Source organism: Zonotrichia albicollis, chromosome 15, assembly GCF_047830755.1.
Source record: "Zonotrichia albicollis isolate bZonAlb1 chromosome 15, bZonAlb1.hap1, whole genome shotgun sequence".
NCBI lineage: Eukaryota > Metazoa > Chordata > Aves > Passeriformes > Passerellidae > Zonotrichia > Zonotrichia albicollis.
In genome coordinates this window covers 18,090,671-18,114,402 of record NC_133833.1, presented here as the reverse complement: position 1 = coordinate 18,114,402, position 23,732 = coordinate 18,090,671, and the positions used below count along the sequence as shown (strand labels likewise).

Below are 23,732 nucleotides of genomic sequence, written 5' to 3'. Positions count from 1 at the left end.
AACAACTCCAGTTCCATGAGCTTTGGGGCTACGGAGCAGATGATTGGGAAGAAGACTGAAGTGGCAAGGGGGCTTTTTTCTTGTCTGAAAGTGAGCACTAATTATATAATTGCCCAAAACAGCCCTTCCTGCATCTCAGTTTCTGACCTGCTTCACTGCACTTTGGTTTATGGTTTCTCTCTAACTACTGGGTTTATAGGGCCTGGAACTGCACTTGTAAAATGCGATACTTTTGATCTGGGATTTGCTGGCTGTGCTGTTCCTCTGAGGAGCTGCAGAGTCTGAGGCTGCCTCCCATAATGACTCCTGTGAGGATTTTGTGGAGAGAAGAATTAGCTTGAATGCTGTAGGGTGTGCCTAGAGAGCTCACTGAGTTCAGAGCCTGTGGATAAATTCCTGGGAATGCTGAGACTGATCTCCAACAAATCCAAAAGCTTAGATGAGCAGGAAGTCCTCTCTGGTCCTCTTGCCTTCACATGATGCTCAGAGCCAGAGTTCAAATTTTGGGCCATTCTTGTTACATGAAGTAAAACCATCAGTGTTTGTAAGGGCTTTCAGGTGAAGGCAAGCAGGGATGTCTGTGCCTTGAGGATGAGACTCCAAAGCTCCTGTCTGCTGTCACATCAGTGCATGACTGTTCCACCTTGTGTCCAGTAACTGCAGTCATGGAGACTGGAGGAATACTCAGAAAACATTCAAACACTGCAATGGTAACTATCAAACTCTGCTTTAATCCTCGCTGTCTTTGGGAATTAACACAACTGACTTGTGTTCTCATAGCAGAAAACCCCCTAGCTTGAGTAACACAGGTTGAGTTTTCCCCACTTGAAGACTTGGCACACTTGGATCCTGCAGCAAGTGGCTTTGCAAGACATGTGAACACACACAAGGTTGTGCTGATGGGGCATGGGGTCTGTTCTACTCAGCATTCTTTACAAGTTGTTTAGGTAGCATAGACAATTTGGTTTGCCACTGAATTTATTTTTTGATGTTTGCTGTTAGAAAACCCTTAGCTCCTATAGTTGAGATGCTGGGTGCAATGGAAAGCAGTGCAAGTCTCCAGAAGCAAATAGTTCTTTTGGGGAAAATAAAGCCAAGGGAAGTGCATGGTAGACAAGCAAAACTGCAAGTCTTGTGTCAAAGATTCGTTTAAGCACGAGTATAATTGCAGCATGTGAAATGGCAGAGTATAACGGTTTGAAATGCCTGTTTTGGTGGGGTTATGTCAATAGATGATGTCATATTCACAAGTGAGAGCAGATTTCCCTGGTGAAACAGCTAATGGCACAGACAGGCTTATTTAAGCAAAATTGCCCTCAATTTTGGCTGAAAGAAGTGAAAATTGTACAGTAATTTCAGCAAGAAATTGCTAGCCAGTAAAATACTCTGATTGCTAAAGTTTTAAGAGAAGCCAGGGTGTTGTCTGTCTGTAGGTGACTGACCAAAACAGGTCTGGGGTGCAGTCATGCTCTGCAGAAGTGTTGTGGGGGAAAGGCTGAGCCTGTATGGGCAGCTAAAGGAAATCACTGCGGTGCTGGTGCTGAGGTATAATGTAGGTCGTCAGCTGCTGTTGAACCTCCTGAGGCATCTTTGAGGCACCCTGGTGGCAGAACAATAATTTCACTTGGCCCTGGTTGGGTCCTGCACTGTTCTCTGCCAGTTCATGGGGTAGTGAGGGGTGGTCACTGCCCCACTTCTGCCTGTGGGGCCTTTTCCCTACCTCTGCTGTTGTGCTGCTCGCATCTCCAAAGCCAGCTCCTTTTGGGACTGGCTATCTGGTGACTCTGGATGCAGCTGTATCCTCTTGGACGTTCACATGCAGCTGCCAGTTCTTTCACTTTGAACAGAGCCTCAAAGTTTGATTTTAAAATAAGCTCAGACATGAAAATACCTATTGAAAAGAAAAGACAAATAACAGATGTGGGTTTTTCAAGTACTGTTTTTGACTTTCTGCAGTTGAATCATGTTCTTGCCATGGCAATGATGGCAACAAAGCTGTAGTGTTTTGATAGCTGTGTTGGGGGTTCTGAGCCTCTGTGTGATCCTGGTCCTTGAGGATGGCTTATTTGAGAGTGTGGAGCTCTGCAGCCAGATGCATTGCTATTTCCTAACACTGTGATGGGAAAACAACTTTACAGGATGATGAAATGCCTCTCCAGGTAGTGGTGCCTTCACCTTTCCTTTGTACATGAATTGCCCCTACTGCTGCTTTTCCTGTTGCAGATCCTGTCCCAGCTTTTTTCATATTTCATTTCCTTCTGCAAGTGTTTCATTCCCTACAGTGAACAGGTAGCTGGTGTCTCCCTGTGTGGGACAAAGGGGAGGCCACGCAGCTGGGTGGGGGTGTGTGCTGCAGATAGAGCTGCTCCATTCAGATTTCTCTTGGCATCTTTCTCCAGAAGAGGTGATAACAGAAGGGCACCATCCTGTTGGGAACTCTCAGTCTGTGCCTATTTCCTAAGGGTGTTCAAGAGAAATGTTTGTGCCCACCTTAGGTCTCTCCTGTGATCCAGCAGACCTGCCAGAATGGCTTTTCAGAGTGCAGGGGCTATGATGAGTGCATGGCTCTTGGCCTGTGCTCAGCAATGGTTGCAGCCTTTGGAGAGAAGCAATTCAGGCATGGCTGGCAGCAGGGTGGGAGTGTGTGTGGGCTGAGGTAATGGCAAACAGGGCAGGATGGGTGGTGGTTCTGGGCTCCTTGCCACCCAGACGGTCCCTCAGGGGCTGAGTTCATGCTCCTACCCAGATAGCCCAAGCCATGTCCTGTCTCTTTTGCATGTGCATTACTGACTAGCAGCCAAACTCTCAACTTTTCCTTCCTTCTCTGTGCAACCAGCACCTAGATCCTTATTCTCCTCACTGTTTTCCCAAAAGGGCGTTAAAGACTGGATCCTACTTAGGAATGCCAGATAAAGCTACAAAAGAATGGGGTGGTTTGGAGCTCAGTGCCTTTATTCCTGCCCTTGGCTAGTGGGCAGTAGTTTCTGGCAAGCAACAGCAAGTGCAATTGATTGTGTTGAGTGAGGTTTGGAGGTTTTGTGATCTGGTATTTATTAAGGATTGCCTTGTCTGAGCCTGGTTCTCAATGTGAACACAGAGAGCTGAGTGTGTGTGATGGGGTGCAGGAAAAGTGATGCTGGATTTGCAGGTGTGCCTCAAGGGCCTGCCTTGTCCTCAGTTTGCAGGTAGCACAGAGAACACCCTCCTGGCTGCTCACTGGTTTACCTGCATGGACACTGTTGGGAACAATTCTGTGTTGTGGATCAGCTCTTCAGTGACTGGCCTTTGGATCGTCTTACATAAATGAATTTTAAGCAGTGCCTAATTGGGACCAAGTAAATCAGTCAAATATATCAAATGTTAATTAAGATGTGTGCTGTGGGGACCACATGTATGGCCTGCATCCAGTTGTATGAAGATGACTTTTGCTCTTCTCCTTTCATCAAAAACTTCTCTTCTTCCACCATTTCTGTCACCTCTCCCTGACCAAGCCATAAGAGCCTCTATGGGAAAAGAATCCTGGGAGAAAACAAGCAAGAAAGGGCAATGAATAAAACAAGGGGGGAAAAGGTGGCCAAGGGTCAAAAGTGAGAATGGGAAAAGTGAAGGCCCTGTGAGGGATGCTCAGCAGGGCACCTCTGACAGTGCCCACCCTCACTGAGCTGGCCATGCCAGCGGCCTGTGCTGCTGCCTGGAGCCTTGTCCAGGACCCTACATGGCCACCACCCTGCTCGTACTGCAAATGGCAAAGAGAAGGAGCAGAGCTGGAGCTCTCAAGAGTTGATGTGCCTGATTCACCTCAAGTGATTACACTGGTACTAGAAACAGCCTTTGAAGGCAATAGAAGGCAATTTTGTTAGAGGGGTCTTGGAGTCTTACTCAACCAATTTCTGCTGAGCCCCATCCAATTCTGTTGACTTACTGTTTCTCTTTCTACAATTTAGAGAAAACAGTTTTTCTTGCCTGTTTTCAAATTAAGCCTTAGGTTTTACATTGGTTATGGTTTTTCTTAATGAGTAATAATGGCAGGGAAAGTTAAAGATGTATTGTAGCTGTTGAGGTATTTGGCATTTCACCACTGCAGCCACCTTTATCTGTGCCTGTTCATGAAACTTTTCCCACCGCTCCTTACATTTGTCTCAAAGCTTGTAATTGTGCTATTTTCCCAGGAATGTCCTTGATGAAAGGCTCCTAGCAGCCCTTATCGTGCTATTTTGAGGCAGTGAATGTTATCTGGGCACTGCTTGAGTGGTAGAAAGCTGTTCCCTGGGTGTAAATGTGTGTGAGGACACCAACAACACTGCACAGCTACAGCTAATAAGTAAAGCTTCCAATTTAATAATAAGGCCACCTCTGGTGTTTAGGCCGTTCTTCCCTGTTTCTTAAATATTTTTCTCATACTTTCAAGCCTTTCCTTCCAATTTTCTACATGGAAAATAGATTTTAATTCAATAATTGTAGCAAAGGGCAGTAACATGTAATTGGACCACTGAGTGCAGGGCCCTCAGCCAGTCCTTGTGATCTCCAGAGAGCACAGGACAGGGAGATTGGGGGATCTTGGCTTCATTTTTAGGGTCTTGAACTAGGAGAGATGCTTCTACTTGTTCCCTCTGACTTCATGATTCCAAATAGTCCTTTCCAACTCCTTCCTATTTCTACATCTTGCTACAACCTTCTTGCTTAGTCCTTCACTGCTCTTCAGACTTTTCAGTCTTCTGATCCTTTTCAGTTCCTCCTCCAGTCTGTTGGAGCAGCATGGCCTTTCCCTGATCTCTGGGAAAAGCTTGGACACCATGGCAAACATGGTGCTCCTGCATGAATCTGTGCCCTGTCTGGGTTGCTTGGCAGTGTCCCTGAGAGCCCAGCTGTGGCTGGTGTCTCATTGTGGCCATGGTGGAGAATGCTGATAAGAGCCCTGCTGCTGTACCTCCTCTGCTTGCAGGAGATGTTTGTGCATGCCCCAGGAGAATGGGGCTTCCAGAGATGTCTCTTTACTGATCTGTGACATTGCAGAAAAATGGCATTTTCCAATATTTTTTTGTGTAAATCCACCCATATGGCATTTTCTAAATCCATGCTCTGATACAGAGTGTGGCTACAGTTCCTCTTCAGAAAGATCAGTAGAAACACAGGTTTTCCAGCAATGTTTGCAGAACCTGAGCTGTCCCACAGCCCACCCTGAGTTCCTCCAGGGTCACTCATTCACTTGTGTCACCTCTGGGGCCGGTGACACAGGGCATTGAGAGGTGTGTGATGTCAGCAGGCAGTGCCTGCATCAGCCCTGCAGTGTCCCTGCAGTGTCCCTGCAGCTGTGGGGACAGGGGTGCTCATGCACACTGGGTGGGGTCCTGCCCTGGGGCAGAGGGCAGGAGCCCAGGGTGCTGCTGTGGGGAGGGATGGGTCATCCCACAAACAGGACTTGAGCTGGGGACTTGCTGGAGACAGCCTGATTCAGAAGACTTCAGTCAAAGAGGTTTATGTTTAAGAGCTGTTGAGCTGAAAAGCTCTAAGTTAAGGAAATATTAAGTTTTGAAGCTTAACAGCTTGTGGGGTTTTTTTTAAATTTTTTTTTTTTAGGGAAAAGTGAAACCATAGAGGAATATAAATCCAAGGAGCCAAGCCCTCAGATTTAATGCAGTGCAAAGGCTGAAAAGTGGAATTTCCCACTGGTTTGTGTAGGGTTGTCTGCAGAGGTTGGCCTGTTCTTGCCTCCCTTCAAAAGCATCCTAGCAGCTGTCTGATGCTTTCAGAGGGGAGCTGCCATGCTCCTGGGCACTGGGACCAAGGCAGGCCCATGTCCTGTGCACCCTGTGCCAGACACTGGGCTGGGGGACACAAGCTGGGGCAGGCTCTAGCTGAGGGGCCCTGGGCACTGCAGAGGGGCTGGATACCCAGGAGAGCAGGGTGTTGAAGCAACCCACTGGTCTTCCCCTTAGCTTGAGATGTCCATCATTGTCAGGGATTACCCTCATTGCTCTGCTGATAAAACACTGGGATTTGTTTATGAGTACGCTGGAGCTTTTAGAGGGATCTGAGGTTTCAGTCCCCAAATCCCATTGAAAATCCAAGGGGTGTTCCAGTGGAGTAAAACCTTTATAAACTCTGAAACCCTGCCTGCTGGATAATGCCTGCCTCTCTAAGGTTTCTTTTCTCTTAGAAAGTAATGATGCACATCAGAATAAGGGCTGTAGCATGCTGGGTTCTCCCTCTGCAAGGGGCCACGAGACATCCCTGTGGCTGAGAGCTGGAAGGGATGCTGCAGTTGCCTCTGTTCCCAAGAACTCCAAGCTGTGGTAGCTGAATCCAAGTCCTGACTGTTCTTCACCATGATCCTTCTGCAAGACTGTGCCTGAATGTGGAGGAGCTGAGGCTGAAGTCCTGTCCTCCTGGACAGCTCAGGGTCATTTTGAGGTGGCTCTTCTGTCAAATGGCAGTAACTGCACAGCATCCCCTCCTTCCCTGAGTGTCCACACTATGTAGCAGAAGCGTTCCTTACCTTGGGATGAAGTTGTCTTTCTGTGTGTAAACTGGATATAGGCAGAACATGCACCCCAGTCAGTCTGAAAGTTGTCTTTCCTTTTACCAAGGCTTTCAGATTCAGAAAACCTCTTCAGCTGGATTCTCTGTAAGGAAAAGTTGGCTTATAGAACAACACAAGGCTGAAAATGCAGATAACAGGAGAAAACCACAGATTTGCTCACTGGCAGCAGGGCTGGGATGTAGAGCTGAACTTGGTCTTTGCACAACATTAGCCCAGGTTTTTGAGTTTAATTTAAATCTTGGTGTGCCAGATGCAGCAGGGCCAGATCCTGGCCATTCCTGCTGGCTTCTCTTTCACATTCCAAAGGGGTATCTGGGGTAGGAAGGCTTCCCATTCAAGCATGCTCTTAAGTCCTTGGCCCCATTGAATGGGCTCCATGCTCTGTGAAATGCCTGCTCCTCGTGGGATATGGACCAGTGGAGCAGGGCGAGGGAAGCTCATTTCACTGGGGGCACCTTCACTGCCCTGCAAGGGAAAGGTCAGGCTGCTCAAACTTTGATTTGAGCTGCTGAAGGGCGCTCACTAATCCAATAAGCCAGCGAGGGACTGCAGGACACAGCCTCAATTCAGGCATTTGCAAGGGTGAGTGGAAGGCAGTAACCCCAGGAGCTCCCAGGGTGTCCTGCAGTGCCCGCTCCTACCTGGCCCTGTCTTGGTTTATACAGTGCTGAGAACGTCAGGCTCTCAGGAGCTGCTGTGCCAGCCCTCACACCCTGAGCGTGCTGTAAGAAAAATAAACACCCTTAAAGGTTTTCCAGTGGGCAGCAGCTTCTCTGGCTAGATTTGTGCTGGGAATCTGATCACACTTGAGCCTTCAGCAGTGGAGCAACAGGTTTGGGTGTGGAGATTTTAATGTTGTGTATACACACACATACACACGCTCGTGTATATTCATAACAGCATGCTGCTAAATGATATTTCTGTTTTTTCAGAGACATGTATGAGCTGTCTCTTCTCCATTCTGTGCCCCCTCTGTGTTGTTCAAGACTGGTAGTCTGAAATTCACCCAATATTGGTATTATTCTCCAGGTAACTATTTGGATATTGAAGATTTAGGGGTTTTGTCAGACTACCGAGCACAAAGGATGGATCTATTTTAAAAAAGAACTTTTGTGATTATAAATACAGTAATTGAAAGAAGAAAACCCTCATGTGCTGTCTTTAAAACAACCCCTCATGTTGCCCTGGCAGTTTTTGCTGTTTGACATGACCAGGTCCTTCTGGCCTTGGGGTCATGGCTGTGGGGGCAGCTGTGCTACCAGCACGTGGCTCCTCAGTGTGCTCTGGGCCAGCATCACCTGGGATGAGTTTTTCCATGCCTAGCTCACAACTCTGTTGTAGCTGCTGTAATTTTATGTGCTGTTGGGGCAATTAAAATGATAAATGTTAGCAGCAGCTTTACAAATTCCTTTTTGAGCTGTTCTTCCAGCCAGGTGCAGCAGACCTGGGCCACCTTGGGTATTGGGCAGAGCCATCAGTGGCCATCTGTGGAGCTTTTTCTTGGAGGGAAGTGATGGAAAAGCCTGAGGAGCAGTCGAAGCTTATGCTGACAGGTGACTGTGAGGCTTTTGGAGCAGTCACTGCCCCTGGCTTTGCAGAACTCCTGTGTGTGTTGGGCAGCACATACTGGAGTTAGCAAGGTGAGGGGCTGTGGTGGCCATGACCCTGTACCTTTCCTGTGGGGCTGAGCAGCACCTACTCACATAAGATGGCACAGGCTGGGCTTCTGCCACCCAAACTGCTTCCAAGAAATGAGGTACTGGTGATGATTAGGGATATATGGAATATTTTCACATCTAAGTTAAATACTATGATCTTGTGAGTCCCCAAATTCTGAATGGTTCCAGTGTAGGCATCTCGGTGAGCTCAACTTGTAGGGCTCGGGATGGTGGCTCTGATAGTCTTGGCCATGTGTGAAAACAGCTTTCAGCTGTGGCAAGGTGCCATGGGACTGCCAGGACAGGGATGCATGGGGCCTCTGATGTTGGTGACATCAGCAATTGAGAGCAGTTTGGGGCTTTGGGTTTTTTTTTAACTTGCAGATCCATAAGACCAGAAGTGTGAAGTCTGTTAGATACATCACAGACATGTGTTAGTGCTGGAAATTTTATAAGGACTTGCTTTGATCACTGCTTTAAAACTTAAGGTTTTCTGTGCCTCTTGAGCCTGAAACTATGGGCCGAAAAACCCTGTGACTTGATACCTGAAGGCTCCCCAGTGATGAACTCCAGGGATTAAAGATGTTGCTTGATTTGTGGCTGAGAGTGCCAGGGGAGCGAGCACCTCAGACCCTGCAGGGGTGGGAGCAGCTGGGCCCGACACGCTGCGCTGATGCACGCTGTTATTTGAGTGGAGAATTTGGAAAGCTCGGAGTCCTGAGCTAGGGTTATGTTCTCACTTAATAAGGTGTTAACTGACGCTGGGTGCTCTTTGGAGAGTTCGGCTATGTGTGGAGGTTAACGGTTCCTGGCATCGTCTGCTATGAACGAGCTTTCAGACAAGAGGAAAGAGTTACCACACGCTATCAGCGTGTGATTTTTTTTTTTTTGTCCTAAAAAAACCAAACCCCCAAACAAACAAAAACCCTCCCCGAAGCTGAGGCGGAGGAAGCCTCTGGGCTTTCCCCGGGGCCGCGGGCGGTGCGGGGCGGCGGCGCGGCCGCTGGAGGGCAGGCGAGCCGTGCGGAGCGGCGCCGGCAGCGCCGCGCTGACCCCGCCGTCCGCGTCCCGCCGGGGAGCGGTGCCGGGCCCACGGAGCGGGCGGCCGCGGCTGCCCCGGCCCGCGAGGCGCCGCTCCGGGGCTGCCGGGCCCCGCTGCCGCCCGCCCGGGGCTCGAGGGCACGGGGCGCGCTCCTGCCCCGTGGGAGGTGAGGGCGCAGCGCCCCCGGGCAGCCGCGGCCCCCGTGCCGGTGAGCGGGGCAGCGGCTGCTGTGCCGGGCGTTCCGAGCCCCTCGCGTCCCGGGCGAGCGGCGGCGCCGCCCGCTCTGTCGGGCCGGGCAGGGCTCGGGGCAGCCCGACCCCCTCCCTCGCTTTCTCTGTGGAAAACGCTTCCCCGGGCGGCGCTGCCCGCGGCCGGGCGGTGCCCCCTCCGCGCAGGCGGTGCCAGCCCCGCTCCGCCCGGGCGGGTCCCGCCTCCCGCTCCGCGCCCCGCGCATCGCTATGCCGCCCGCCCGGAGCGCGCAGCGCGGGGCGCCCAGCGGAGCCCGGAGCGGGGCGCGGCGGCGGCCGAGAGGCTCCATCCGCCCGGCGGGGCTGGCCCGGCCCGGGGGGACGCGGGGGGGCACTTGCTGATGATCGGAAGTTACTGACAATAAGCACCTTCATCCCCCCAAAGGCGGAGAGAGGGAGAGGAGGAGGAGGAGAGACAGGGGGAGAGGAGAGCTGATGCCTGACGAGTCACTCGGCGGAGGCAGAGCGGGCGGTACCACAACTTCCCGGCGGCGCGGAGCGGCGCGGAGCAGCGCGGCGGGGATCGGAGCTCGCCGGCCGGATCGCTCCCATGTCAGCGCGGCGGCGGGGGACTGCGCTCCGCTAGCGACCAGCCGCCGGCCAGCCCCCTCCGCGCCCAGCGATGTATTCACTGCTCTCTGCCTGCACTTGCCTGTAAGGATTATGGCATATTTCTAAATATTTTTTAAATGTTGTTTAAAAATATTTTAATTTTTTTTTTTTAACTTTCATTCTGGAGGCTCCGGTTGCATTTTCCTTGCAGCCAGGTGGTAATGGGGACCTGAGCCTTTTTATAAGCAGAGCATCGCTCTGAACCCTTTAAAAATTGCAAACAAAAACAAAGAAAAAACCAAACAAAACAAAAATCAACTTTAATCATTCTACCGCATCATTTGATCTTTTGTTGTTTTTTTTTTTTTTTCTCCTCTCCAGATGTTTACATTTCCTGCTGCTGTGCTTTCAGGTACAGGTACGTGTCCTTTCTGTCCTCTCTCGCTTTTGGTTGTAAAATAGAAACAAAGGCGGCGTGCTGACCTCGAGTGCCAGGCAGGTTTGGTTGGGGCTTTCACTTGTTTCCCTCTAGTTTTTATAGCTGTGTTAAACCGAGCCCCGCACCAGATGCTGGAGTGTCACTTGCCCTGGACCGGGGCTTCCCCAGTGCTCCGCTCCCGTGCCGTGCCCCGCTGTGCTCTGCCGCCGGTGCGGGCAGGGGTGCAGCCGGTGCGCCGGTAGCCTGCCGTAGCAGCATCCTCTGGAGTGCATTAGCCTGGCTAATGATGTGAGAGGGAGTGCTGGACTCTCCTTGCACAATGTTGATTGATGCACTTGCCTTGGAAGAGCAGGCGCTCTCCCGCTCGCCCTTTTTTCCCATTTCTTTTTTTTTTTCGCCCCTCTCTTTTTTTAAATTTTCTTTTTCTTTTCTTTTTTTTTTTTTCTCCCCCTCTTCGGTAACTCACTCCCAAAAACCGATGCTTTGAAAAACACAAGTTTTCCTAGCCAAGAGAAGGAGGCTGCGTGCTCCCTCCCCATTATTCAGTAGAACGCCGTCCAAGTCAGCTCCAGCCTTTGATCCTGTCTCGGCAGGAATGAGGCCGTTGCAGGAACACCCTGAGCGCGGCTCTGCAGCCCAGGTGCCCCGGCGGGGCTGGATGGCAGCTGCCCCGCTGCCCCGGGGGTTTTAGCACAGCAGGTGCCACTTGGGTGGCGCTGGCCCCTTCCCGCCGGAGCTGGGGGACACTTGTGACACCCTCGGCCCTGAGCTGTGCCTTGGCCGGGATTGCACCTGCTCAGCCTCTCCGGATCCGCAGCGGCAGCAGGGCATGGTCCTGGATGAGCACAGCCTTGGAGGGGCTCCATCCCTCTGGCCGAGCTAAAACCCGAACCGGCCCCATCCCCTGCTCTCCCACCCATCCAAAAAATGCCCGATCACATTTTTTTCCTCATCCCCTCCAAAAAGAGCAGCTCGAACCCGACACCAGCAGAGCCTCCGCTGGTGGAGCAGCCTCCCCGGCAGGAGAGGATCCGCAGCTGGAATGACCCTGCCGCTGGAAGGTGTTTGCTCTGTCTCTCCGCTGCGGGTTTTTTTCAGCCCGAGGAATCACAGGCTGCGCAGGGCTCGCAGCTCCGGAACCCTTTGCAGCGGGGAGAGGGTTTTTGCGCTTGTGCGGTAACTGAAGTTAATCAGCCCTCCAGCCCCCTTCCTCTCCCCCTCCCTTCGGTGCTTTTAGTGAATCAGAAAAAGTTTGGCTGGCTGCCTGGAAAGCACTTGCTAAAATCTGATCTCTTACTTCAGCAGCCTTAAAACAAAGTTATTGGCAGTTATATACAGTTGGAGCTTGCAGGCTTCCAAAGCAATAAAATAATAAAAAAAAAAAAAGAAAAAAGAAGAAAGCTCTGTGCTCTGGTGCTATTAGAACCATACTTGCTACCTTTTGTGCTGATTTTGCAGCGTTTGGGGGCTGTGGGGTGGGATGGGCTCTGCGGAGGTGTCCTGGCCGGGCTGGAGAGGCGGCGGAGCCGGAGCTCGCTGGTGACACACGCACACCGAGCTCCTCCGGCGATTGGTGTGCGGAGCCAAAACATTAGATTAGTCATACTCGAGGGCCTTCGAGTGAGTGTTTACAGTATTAATGGTAGATGAAAAGATGTGAATGCTGTAAGTTTTTATTGCCCATTTTGTTACACTTTCTTTCTGGATTTATTCATGGGATTACATGTTTTGAGCCTGAATGGGACCAAGGGATTATAGGATTTCTTTAATAATGATCAGTTTGGGTAGGAGTTAGCCTTTGGTGAACTGGAGTAAATTAATGCATCACTTAGGTTTAATATTTATTTAGTCTAAAGGAAGTTGTTTAGTTTTGCTTAAAGGGCTCTGTGTTGTATTGGGGAGATTTAGGAGTTCCTGAAGGGGATTATATTCTAAGGCTGCCTTTTGCCCTGCGTTCAAGCCATGATCTGTGGCTCGTCCTGTGTGCTGGTCTTAGAATTACTGTGCTGTGCTGCTGCCTGGTACCTGTGGCTCTGTGTGCAGAGGTAGAAATCCCCCCAGTGTGTGTGGGGCTGGAGGGATTCTGAGACAAAACACCAGTTTGGGTATGCTCTGTGTGTTTTGTGGATCCTTGTGTACAGGGCTGTGGTGCATTGACGTGTGAGCTGCTGCAGTTCTGTGCTGGGGGCTCAGCTCTGGCCAGAAGCGTTCCCATAGACCCCAAGGCAGCCCTGCAGCCGCCAGGGATGATGGGGCAGGTGTAGGATCTCCTGATGGGGCAGGTGTAGGATCTCCTGATGGGGCAGGTGTAGGATCTCCTGTGGGCAGGTTGTGGCAGCACTGGGATCTCCTGTGGGCAGGTTGTGGCAGCACTGGGAAGTGTTGCCCAGCCCTGGCCACAGGGAGGTCGGAGGGTCGGCAGTTTCCAGGAGCAGGATTTAGAGCCCTGGACGAGTCGGGCTCCTCCAGGGCTTTGCCATCGTGTGACATTTGCGCCATGAAGCGCAGGGATGGACACGTGGTGGATCAGAGGGGAGCACTGCTGGAGCGTGGGTGCAGCACAGCCCTGGGAGCAGCCCTGGACCTCACAGGGCTGCCTGGAGGAGAGGTCAATCACCTTCCCCTGCGACAGCAATGCCCCTGTCTTGTTTTCTTCTCTTGCCTCTTAGGAAGTCACTCTGATGCTTGGAGTTGCTACAGTTCCAAAGCAGGGACACTGGATATCCTTGCAGACCCTGGAGACAATAATTTATTTATGCAGGTTGTTCTTAGGAATGCTCTTTCACTGATGGTTACTGAACTCTCCCTCTATCACGTCTTTAGCATTTTTGGATTTATTCTCCTACCTTTTCACACTTCCAGGAGCAATTTCTCTTCCATGTGCTTTTTTGTTCTTTATGCCCCAGAGTGGTTTTGGGTTTCGCTTTGGCTTTGGAGTCAATCTCTGCTCTACAAGCAGGTGAGAAAGCCCAGAAGCACCTTGCAGGGTTGGAGGGGATTGCCCCATGCTGTGCTGGCTCTAGCAGCACCAGTGACCCTGAGGATAACAAATGTGGGGACATGAGATCTCAGAGAGCCCCTTTGCCAGGGCAGGTGGGGGCTGGAGGCAGCTTCAGTGTAAGTTTAGCAGTAGGATCCGAGGTTCTGAGTGCTGTCCTCGTTTGCAAGAGCTTGCAGCTCTTCTGTCCCTGAGCCACGTCAGGTGCATGGGCAGGCAGAGCACGGGGCAGTGCCAGCATGGGCTGCCCTGGCTGTGCTGCAGAGCAGAGGGTGGTCCTGCCCCAGCTCCTTCCCTGCCTGATCAACCTCGCCGTGTTCTCCTACATGGAGTGCATCTGTCTTAGATTATGAAGAGGTCCCTGATAGGGCCAAATCCTTTGCTTTTATGGCTCTTGTAGGTTAAGATCCAGCTTTGGAATCTGATCCAGAAGCAAACAGGAGGTCAGAGGAATGCACAAGGCTCCACTAGGCTATTTTCACATCTGCTGGTGTTGTGTAAGAGGAAGGCTGCTGTGTGCCATGCCAATAGCAACTTGTGTTTCTCCTAAGCTCCTGTGCAGCGACAGACAGTTATTGTTTGGGACATTGTAAAGTGAGACACAGAGAAGTGTTGCTTCCACACGTTCAGTGAGCCAGATCCTGCGGTCTGGCCAAGCCACACGCAGCACATGTCAGAGGCGTGAGCAGCTCCCTCCCCTCTCCCTGCCTGCTGATCCAGGGCTGTCCTCCCTGGGACAGGCAGACGGGTGGTGAGTGCCACCAGACAGCTCTGGGGACTGAAGCCAAAGCAGTTCCTGGTCACAACCCGGCCAGTTTGCCTTGGCTGGCCACTCCTTCTGTGGGTGTGCAGCAGTGCCAGAGCCACAGCTCCCTGCCTGCCCTGTCCTTGCCCTCCTGGTGACAGCACCAAAGGCAGGGAGCTGCACTGCACATCACCAGCAAGGTTATTCTCATGTCTCCCGTCCCTGCAGATGGGCACCTAGCTGCCCTTGTCCACTCTGGGTGGCACAGTGCCTGTCCTGAGGCAGTGCCAAGGCTGTGTGTGCTGCCAGTGATGGAGCTCTGGGCATCCCCACATTGCTCCTGAAGCGCTGTGGGATGGGGCAGGTGGTGCCTCCGTGGGCTGCTCCTTCCTTGTGGTCAAGCCCTGCATGCCAAGAGTCCTTGGGGCCCAGAGCCCCCCAGGCTGGATGATCCCGTGCCTTCCCCTTCTGCTCAGCCTGGACTGGGAACACCACGTCCTCAGCACAGCATCCCTGTGCCAGTACCTGCCTCCTGCTCCAGGAGGATGGAGAAGTCATCCTGAAAAGGACAGAATATGGCAAATGTGGTCTGTGCAAGGCTGGGCAGCTCTCTGTTGATTTTTCGGATTGCACCTGCCTTGATTACTAGGCAGTGAGAAGAACCAGAGAAACTGTGTAAGCAAAGCCTGAGTCAATGAGCAGAGGAGCTCAGCCACGTGGAAGTGCTTGGCCCCATCATGGGCTGGAGCTGATGGGATGGGCCCTGGCTTTGGCTCCGTGCTGTGCTGGACTCCCAGTGGTGGATGCACAGTGGTGGTATGGCTCTGCTGGCCTGCAGAGGCAGGGTTCTGTTGTACATGAGAGCGTTTGTTCCAGTTGCAGATGCCCTTGCTCTCCAGGAAATAACCATGTGGCTTTCCACAAGGGATTTTTATTCCCTGCTGCTGACTCATTGCACCAGAATATGAAGTGTTGTGTCCTGAAGCTGCCCCATGTATCCTGATTCTGCCTCCTGAACTTTGGAGAGCTTGAGCTTGTGGAGGAAGAGGAGACACACTGGAGCAGGAAAGCTGAGTGGCAGTGGGCTGGTGCTTGGGCTGGTGTGTGCTGAGCTTCTCCTGTGGGAGGGGTGGGACTCAGCCTAGCTCAGGTGAGCGTAGCTGTGGGTCTTGCTGCTCACAGACGGGGATGTGCAGCCTGTGCCCCACCAGCTGCCTGCCCTGGGCACACCACGCCTTTGCCTCTCACTGAAGGTGCCCAGCCCTATGGGTTCTCTGCCACAAAGACCCCTCAAAGACATTTAGCAGGAAGATTTGCAAAGCTGTTTCCAGATTCTCACCCCAGCGAGGCTGACACAAACGTGAGCTGCTTCAGCATTTGGGGGCCTGGCTTTGCTCCTTGGGGACTCTGCTCTGCACCCCTGCATGTATGCAGTTTGCTTTTCCAAAGCTCCAGAGATGTGTGAGGTGCTTCAGAGGAATAGAGATGGACATGGGCATTGTTGAGGAGAGTGCCTAGAAGGACACCATGAAGTTCAGCTTTTAATTGGATGCAGTGTGATGGTTGTGTTGTATTTTGCTTTTGCTTTCCTTATTGCACCTGACAAGAACAAGACAGGATGGGGGCGAGGGGCGTGGGGTTTGGAGCAGTGCTGGGTTTGGAGTGGTGTGAGGTTCAGTGCAGTGTGGATTCTGAGAGCTGCTGGGTTTGGAGCAGTGCTGGGTTTGGAGTGGAGTGGGATTCACGGGAGGGATTCCTGCTCAAACTCAGAATTACTTTTTCTTATAGAGTAGCTTGGCTGTAGCACACCAAGGTGGGAGAGAAAAGAGCAGAATGGGCAAAGGATGGCACTGCCCGAGCTCTGTGGCTGTGGCTGGCATGTGGGATGCAGCTGGTGCTGTGAGTGACTGCTGAGGGTGTAAGAGGCTCAGGGAGGATGAGCAGCACTGGGGGCTTGGGCAGCCACACTGAATACTTGATTTTGCTGTAAGCTGATAGCACCGAGCTGGTCAGCCAGGCCTCTCTGCTGTGTGAGACTGAGCTCAAGAGAGAGACTCATCTGGGACTGAAAATCATTATTGTGGATATATAAGCTGCTCCCCAGATCCTTGAGAGTATTTTTATGTATCTCTTCCTTTCCTTAGACTCTGTTGTGCTCTTTCCTCTTCTCCCTTGCAGAGCTTCTTTTGCTTTGTTTTTCCACAGATTTAGATACTTTATATTACGATAAGTGCAGGTGAAAAAATGTGTTCATGGAACATGATCTAAAAAGGGAAAAGAGGGATGGCTGCTGTTGGTGCCTGACAGGGATGGGGATACCTCGTGCCAGGGTCCCTGCCTGGGGTGGGCTGTGCTGGGGGAGCTGGGAGCCCTGGGCCCAGGGAGGCACCCAAAGCCCTCCTGCCTGTGAGATGCTCTGCGGCAGGGCACGGCCTTCCTGTGCTCTGCTGCTGAAACCAGGAGGCTTCCACCTGGGTACTTGTGGCCTGGAAGGTCCAGACATGATTGTTTTTCTTTCCTTCCCTGGGTTTTTGTGTTTTGGTCACCTGCTGTGCCATAACAGCAGGTACAAGCAGAAATTATGCAGAGCTGTGCAATGTGCTGCCTACCTAGCATGTCGCCTCTGTGTCCTGATGCCTCTCCAGATGTCCATGGAGGATTAGGCATCCTGCAAAGCAGCTGGAAGGAAAGTAAGAAAAAAACCCCAAAATATAAAAGACCGTCTGGCTCTGCAAAAGTATTTTGCTGTTGCCATTCAGCAGCCTCGCCATAGCATGAAGAGAAAGAAAGGGGAACAGAGAGGAAGGAGGAGGCTTAGCCTGTCATGGTCTGTGTGTTTCCCTTTGTGCTACCTCCTCACAGCCCCAGGGGCTGCGGCGGGTGGGAGCCGGCTGCCAATCTTCCCCTCCAGGGCCGGGCTCTGTCTGCCCAGCCCCAGTGCTTCCATGTGGGGCTGGTTCCGGGCAGCGCTGCCCCAGCCCCTGCCGGCTCTGCCCGCACAAACAGCTGCAGCTCAGGCTGAACCACACGGCAGGGCCAGCACATCCTCCCCTAGGCCAGGCTCTCACACCCTGCTCCCTTTGCCATTTCATGGAGTTACTGTCTTGGTTCTGGAGCTCAGGGTGCAGAACAGCTCTGACAATGTCCTGCACATGGCTCCTTGCCTGGGCTGGTGCTGCTGAGTTTGCTGCTGCTGCTGCTGCTGCTGCTGGAGGTCAACGTTGCTTTGGAGGCTGCAGGAGAAGAGGGGAAGATTTGAGGCTGTGGCATTGGGGTAAAAGGCCTCAAGTTGTGCCAGGGAAGGTTTAGATGGGATATTAGGAAAAAATTTCTTCAACAAAAGTGTTGTCAAGCACTGGAAGAGTGGAGCCACCGTCCCTGGAAGTGTTCAGAAGATGTGTGGGTGTGGCACTCGAGCCCCTGGTTTAGCCATGGGCCTGCCAGTGCTGGGTTAACAGGTGGATTGGTGATCTTAGAGGATTTTTCCAACCTAAATGATTCTGTGATGAGAAGTGGGCAGTGGGGAATGGCCCAGCACATCCTGCTCACTGTTGTTGGTGATGGACAGGAGATGGGGCAGAGCCCAGCCCGTGGGCTCACCCATGTGGGGATGGCAGCAGGGGCAGGCTGGGGATGCTGGCACTTGGCCCAGGCACACCCAGACCCTCATGGTGCCAGGCTAAGGGGCTGGATCTGGAAACAAGGAGGAGCTGGCATTGAGGGAAAGCAGGGCGGAGAGGGGCCGAGTGTGCCCTGTGATTCCTCTGCTCGTCTTTTAAAATCCAAATGGATGGATGATAAATCTTGGTGAAGGTCCCAGAGAAGTGCATATTGTGTGGATAGAAATGTTAGGATGCAGCAATTAATAGCTGATTGCTTTTCCTACAAGATATTCCCAGCACTCCTTAGTCCTTCCAGTTCCTTTTTCTCCTTTTTCTCCTGTATTTCAGATCCCTTTTTTCCTGCTAGAGTACTATCTTTGGCATAATTTTGAAGGACAGCTTGTTAAAAAGCTTTTGTATCTTTTGGAATACTCTGAGCTGCTCTTGCACAGAAATCCAGAATTACCAGAAAAAGGCAGGAAGCAGCGGTGAGCCTGGTCAATGGCTGTGAGCAGTGTGTCTGCTGGGTGTCTGCAGGCATGGCTGCTGGCATGGGAAGGCCTGGAAAGATAAATTAGGAAGTGGGTGAAGGACATTTTTCATAGAAGGGCATTTTGCTGCTTCTCTGGTGGTTTTTATCCATTTGAGGAGAGGGGTGGTCTGAAAGCTGGCAGTGATGTGACCACCAGGACTGGGGTCACTTCCCTCCTGTCATACCCTGGGCGATCTCCTCTCAGCACAGCTCCATTGTTTCTCCCACTGGAGTATGGGGTACAATCCTGGTCAAATAATTGGATTTCCCTTCCCAAGCTGGATTCAAACCACAGGTGGAATTGGACTGCATTGTTGGAACGAGCAGGGAGTGGAGTCTGTGCTGTTTCCAGCCGTGTTCCAGCTCTAACACGAAGCTGCTTTTGGCCCCCTTACTCTCCCAGGCTGGAGGGTTACGACCCTGCATGAGCAGCCTCAGTGCCTGGGTGTGAGGCTGCACTGTAGGACTGCACAGGGCAGGGCAGTATTGATTAGCTGTACAATAAATTGTGATGTATGTAGGTGCAGGTTTCTGACCCTGTGGTCGCGACCTTGCGGTGATTGGGAGCGTCCGGCCAGCTGAGATCAGACAGCGCCAGCAATCGATGGGGACAGCACTGCTGCTGCAGGACAGCACTGCTGCTGCTGCAGGGACAGCATTGCTGCTGTAGGGACAGCACTGCTGCTGCAGGACAGCATTGCTGCTGCTGCAGGGACAGCATTGCTGCTGTAGGGACAGCACTGCTGCTGCTGCAGGGACAGCACTGCTGCTGCAGGGACAGCACTGCTGCTGCAGGACAGCATTGCTGCTGCAGGGACAGCACTGCTGCTACTGCAGGGACAGCATTGCTGCTGCTGCAGGACAGCACTGCTGCAGCAGGGACAGCACTGCTGCTGCAGCAGGGAGAGCACTGCTCCTGCTGCAGGACAGCATTGCTGCTGCTGCAGGCACTGGCACCTTTGTCCCAGGGAGCAGGCAGTGCTTCAAGCTTCCCCTGCAATTGCACCTGGAGCTCCATGCTGGGAGCTGGGCTGTGCCAGCCTGACCCAGGCTGTGGGCATGGGAGGGACTCTTTGTGTGTTTCCATTGGGATTCTCAAAGCTGCAACATCTCAGGCTGGAAGGGAGGAGTGAGGGCAGCTCTGGCCAGCATGGAGAGTGTGCCCTGCTCATCACAGAACCAGACTGGTTTGAGCTGGGAGGGACCTTAAAGCCCACACAGTGCCACCCCTGCCATGGCAGGGACACCTCCCCCTGCCCCAGGCTGCTCCAGCCCCAGTGTCAGCCTGGCCTTGGGCACTGCCAGGGATGAACCCCCCCGAGGCTCCAGAGCTCCAGGGGTGTTTGGACAGCACAGGGTGGGACTGGTGGGGTGTCAGTGCAGGGCCAGGGGTTGGACTGGATGATCCTAATGATTTTCTTCCAATTCAGAATATTCTGTGATTCTCTGGGCAATCTGTGCCAGTGTGTGACCACCTTCCTAACATCTTATCTATACATCTCCTCTTTTACTTTAAACCCCCTTGTCCTGTAATAAATGGGAGCAGTCTGCCAGCAAGGCAGATGCTTGCTTTGTGCTGTTTATGTTGAAGGAGTAGGTAATAGGAATTAAATTGCTATTTAAATGTAGCAAACAAGAAAATGGAATTGATTTGCTCAGCTTTCATTTCTGGGAGCCTGATTTCCCCAGTGTGCACCATCACTGTGTGAGCCCAGACACCGAGCACCATCAGGGTCAGTTGTGGGGTTTCACTTCCCAAGGAGATGGTGCAAAGTCTGATGTGAGGTCAGCAAGGCTGAGCTGGCAGAGCTGCCCTGTGCTGGGTGGTGGCCCTGGGGGTGGCACTGAGGATGTCCCCAGAGCAGGCAGGGACCGGGGGGTGTCTGGACGAGGCACAGAGCCCTACATCCCCCCAGTGCTCAAGGAAAGGCTCCTGGGGATCCCCAGCTTCAGGCCCAGCGTCTCATGGTTGTGTCTGCCCATTCTGCCCTTGTCTGGCCTGAATTTCCCCCCAGCAGCATTTTCACACTGCTGGTGACTGGTGATGGATGGATCAAAACGTGTGGGGTTCTCCCTGGTACCCCCAGGCTGTGCAGGGATGCAGCACCCAAACCTCAGCGATTTTAACACCACTTTATTTTTTCCCTTATTTAAAATATTTAAAAAACAGATTTATTTTCCAAAACTGTTGAGAATTTTTCCCTGAAAATGGGAAACTTGCAATCTAAATTAATTAAAACCAAATGAGACTTTTCCCTAACTCAACAAAGCTGAAAGATAAGAAATCCTATTTGCCTGGTGTTTGCAGTGTAAATATTTCCAGGCAGAAGTGTGGCTAATAGAGATCAGAACAAATCTTCTATTAGAAAACAAACTCTGCTTTTCTTTTCTGGCCCTAGGCTCATGTTTGTTATATGGGATATTGAAGGCAGATTGACAATTTGGTTTGGATTAAAGTCAACACATGGTTTATGCCATATTTTTGATAAGGCTCAGTAGTAATCTGATTTTTTTTCCGGGCTGTCTTTAGTACATAAGTAGTAGACTTGTCCATTCCTGGGAATATTTTTGCAGTGAAGATACTGAAGAATTTATTTCTGGAGGGAAGATGAAATTTCTTGTTTTAAAAACTCTTAAAATCCCAAGTCAAGTTAAAATCCATTTACTACAAGCTGTAAACTTGATGTGAGCTGGGCAAACTTCAGGCCATTTTATTAACTGATGTAGACAGTGTTTTCTTTAAATGCCTTTGGAAGGGCAGAGAGGAGGAGACTGGTTCATGCAGGGGGAGCAGAGCAGGTCCCTGTGCTTTACCACCAGCACCCAGTTCCCACCAGCAGGAGCAAAAACTGCCACCATTTGCCCCTGTATGTGCTTGTGAGCTCAGCTTCTTCCTGGGAATGACAGGCATTGCCACATGCTGCTGGTTCCCTCCTTGGTGAGCCCCAGAATGGCCTTTGGTTACCCTTGGGTACAAACAGCTGTGTATTTGTATGGTGTGGATTCATCCTGTTTATAAATAAGCTTCACTCTCCAAAGTGAGTGTCTCTTTGTCATTACTGTGTTTCCTAGAAAGAAGGTAGGGGAAAAAAAGTAGAAAAATGGGGAATGGCTGGGAATTGCTCTCTGCCTTTGAACTCTGTGCCTGGAAACCCATCTGCAAAACCCTGGGCCTGTCCTCACTGGAGGATCCACAGAACTGTTGTGGCTCATTCTGTGGCCACCTCCATCTCTGATGCCAGCGTGGAAACTTTCAAATGGGATTATTTGATCAGGATTAAATGGCTCCCAGAGTTGTCTTTGAGGGTAACTGGTGCTGGCAGGACCCATTGGGTGATTGTTCAGTGCTAGAACTGGACACTGGGAAAGCTCTGACTCGATAGTGATGCTGAAAGCAAGTGAGATACCTGTGCCAGCTGTACATGAACTCCCTCGAAAGTGGAATTAGGGGAGCTGAATGTTGCCTGCATCTGCATTCATTTTGGCTGCCTGCAGCAGCAGGGTGTGCCCAGCCAGGGGCTCAGTGAGCTGTGCCCTGAGTGGCCCTGCTGGGACAGGGATGGGCTCAGTCCCTGTCCCTCAGCCCATGGAGGGGTTCCTGCATCCCGAGGGCTCCGGCCTGCCATGGAAATGTGTTTGCACAATTAGCGTGGCCCCTTCCTTCCCTGGGAGCAGAATGGTTTATTGATTTCTGTGGCCCACTCACCCCCACGTATTCAGCAATAATGACCCTTCCACCCCAACTCTAAATCATCCCAGCATGCCTCGCCCCTAAGCCCTCTAATCTTTTTGGGTTGTTGTTGGTATTTATGCTCGTGGAGGTTTATGATCTGTCGGTGCTGGCTGCTGAAATGCTTTATTTATCCATAGGCTGGGCCACACAGGGAGCGTCCTTATTCTGGTATCATGTTCAGGATGCTGTAGTTAAGGGTTGTGTCAGCACTTCCATGCACAAATCTTGTTATTCAGGGGTTTTGCAATTCCGTGGAAAAGCAAACCAGCGACCTGGCACGGCAAGGGGAGGCTCGAAGGCAAACATGAAAGCCCAACAACCCACTGCTCATTTAGGGATTATTAGATGGGCAACCTTTTTCCTTGAGGAAAGGAGCCAGAAACATCCTCCTCCCTCGGTTTGATTTTGTGCAAAGAAAACCCTCTTTTGTGTGCTTGTGTTGGGGTCAGATGGGGAGAGCACAGTGAGGCAGGACACGGGCTGGGATCCTCTTGGTTGCTTGGGAACAAACCTGTGGCTGGTGCAGAGCAGAGCTGCCTTGTCCTCAGAACGTGTGGCTGTGGAGAGCTGGGGAGCCACAGCCCAGGAACAGCAGGTGATGGGTTTTATAAATGTGATTTATGGCCCTGTTAGTGCAGGAGCTTGTGGGCTTATAAATTATTTGGAGATTTCTCAATGATAGAGGGAGTGTGGTATAAACAGGAGAGATAACAGGGCTTGAGAATGTATTTCAAAGGGCTTTTGGGGAGGGAGAAGTTCCATGACTGCTGGCAGGGATGGGGTGATCCTGGCTGTGCTGGAGGAAGAGCCTTTACAGACCAACCCAGCCAGCGTATTTTTTATTTCTCCCTGTTAATGCTGATGGGTTTTGTGGGCACTGCATGGACAGCCTGGAGCAGAGTTCATAACTTGGAGCAAAAATGCTCCAAGCATGGCCTGGGACAACAGACTGGGGCTGGCATTGAGGGTTCTGTGCAAGCAGAATTGATCAGTGCTCAGGCAGGAGCAGGCAGTGGTGAGGCAGTGAGGGAGCTGACAGAAAAGATGGAGAGACAATTTACAAGGTGATGCAGTGCCAGGACAAAAGGGAATGGCTCCCACTGCCAGAGGGCAGGGATGGATGGGATATTGGGAAAAGTGCTTCCCTGGCAGGGTGGGCAGGGTGCCCAGAGCAGCTGGGGCTGCCCCTGCATCCCTGGCAGTGCCCAAGGCCTGGTTGGACACTGGGGCTGGGAGCAGCCTGGGATGGTGGGAGGTGTCCCTGCCTGTGACAGCATTGGAACCAGGAGATCTTTAAGGTCCCTTCCAACCCAGGTCATTCTATGACTCATGCTGTGGTCCCTCAGGAAGGGGACTCTGTCACAGAGGGAAATCAGGATACCAGGCTGTTGCTGGATCCCTTTGTTAGCAGCTCCGAGGCTGGTGTGAATGGCAGGGACTCCTGAGGAGGTTCCTTTCCGCTGGCACCATTCCCACAGATGGTCACTGGGTGTGACCTTGTCAGAATGAGCAGCAGTGGAACTGACTGGAGCTTAGTAAAAGATTTCCAGAGAGGACACTTGACAGAGGAAGGTGATGCTGGGATAATTCAGTCAGGTCCCCAGGTATCTCTGCTGAATCAGCTTTTAGAGAAGCCACCTCT

General features: G+C 51.8%; 1 protein-coding gene across 1 annotated transcript in view; it reads left to right on the top strand.

Annotated features, from left to right (window-relative positions):
- Positions 1 to 9,638: 9,638 nt before the first annotated feature.
- The window catches only part of FGF18 (fibroblast growth factor 18), a 68,326-nt gene continuing 54,232 nt past the window's right edge, over positions 9,639 to 23,732 (top strand). The window contains exons 1-2 of the mRNA XM_074551972.1: positions 9,639 to 10,143; positions 10,423 to 10,459. Coding sequence (XP_074408073.1) covers positions 10,112 to 10,143; positions 10,423 to 10,459 — 69 coding nt within the window. The 5' untranslated portion in view covers positions 9,639 to 10,111. The remainder of the gene's footprint in view (positions 10,144 to 10,422; positions 10,460 to 23,732) is intronic.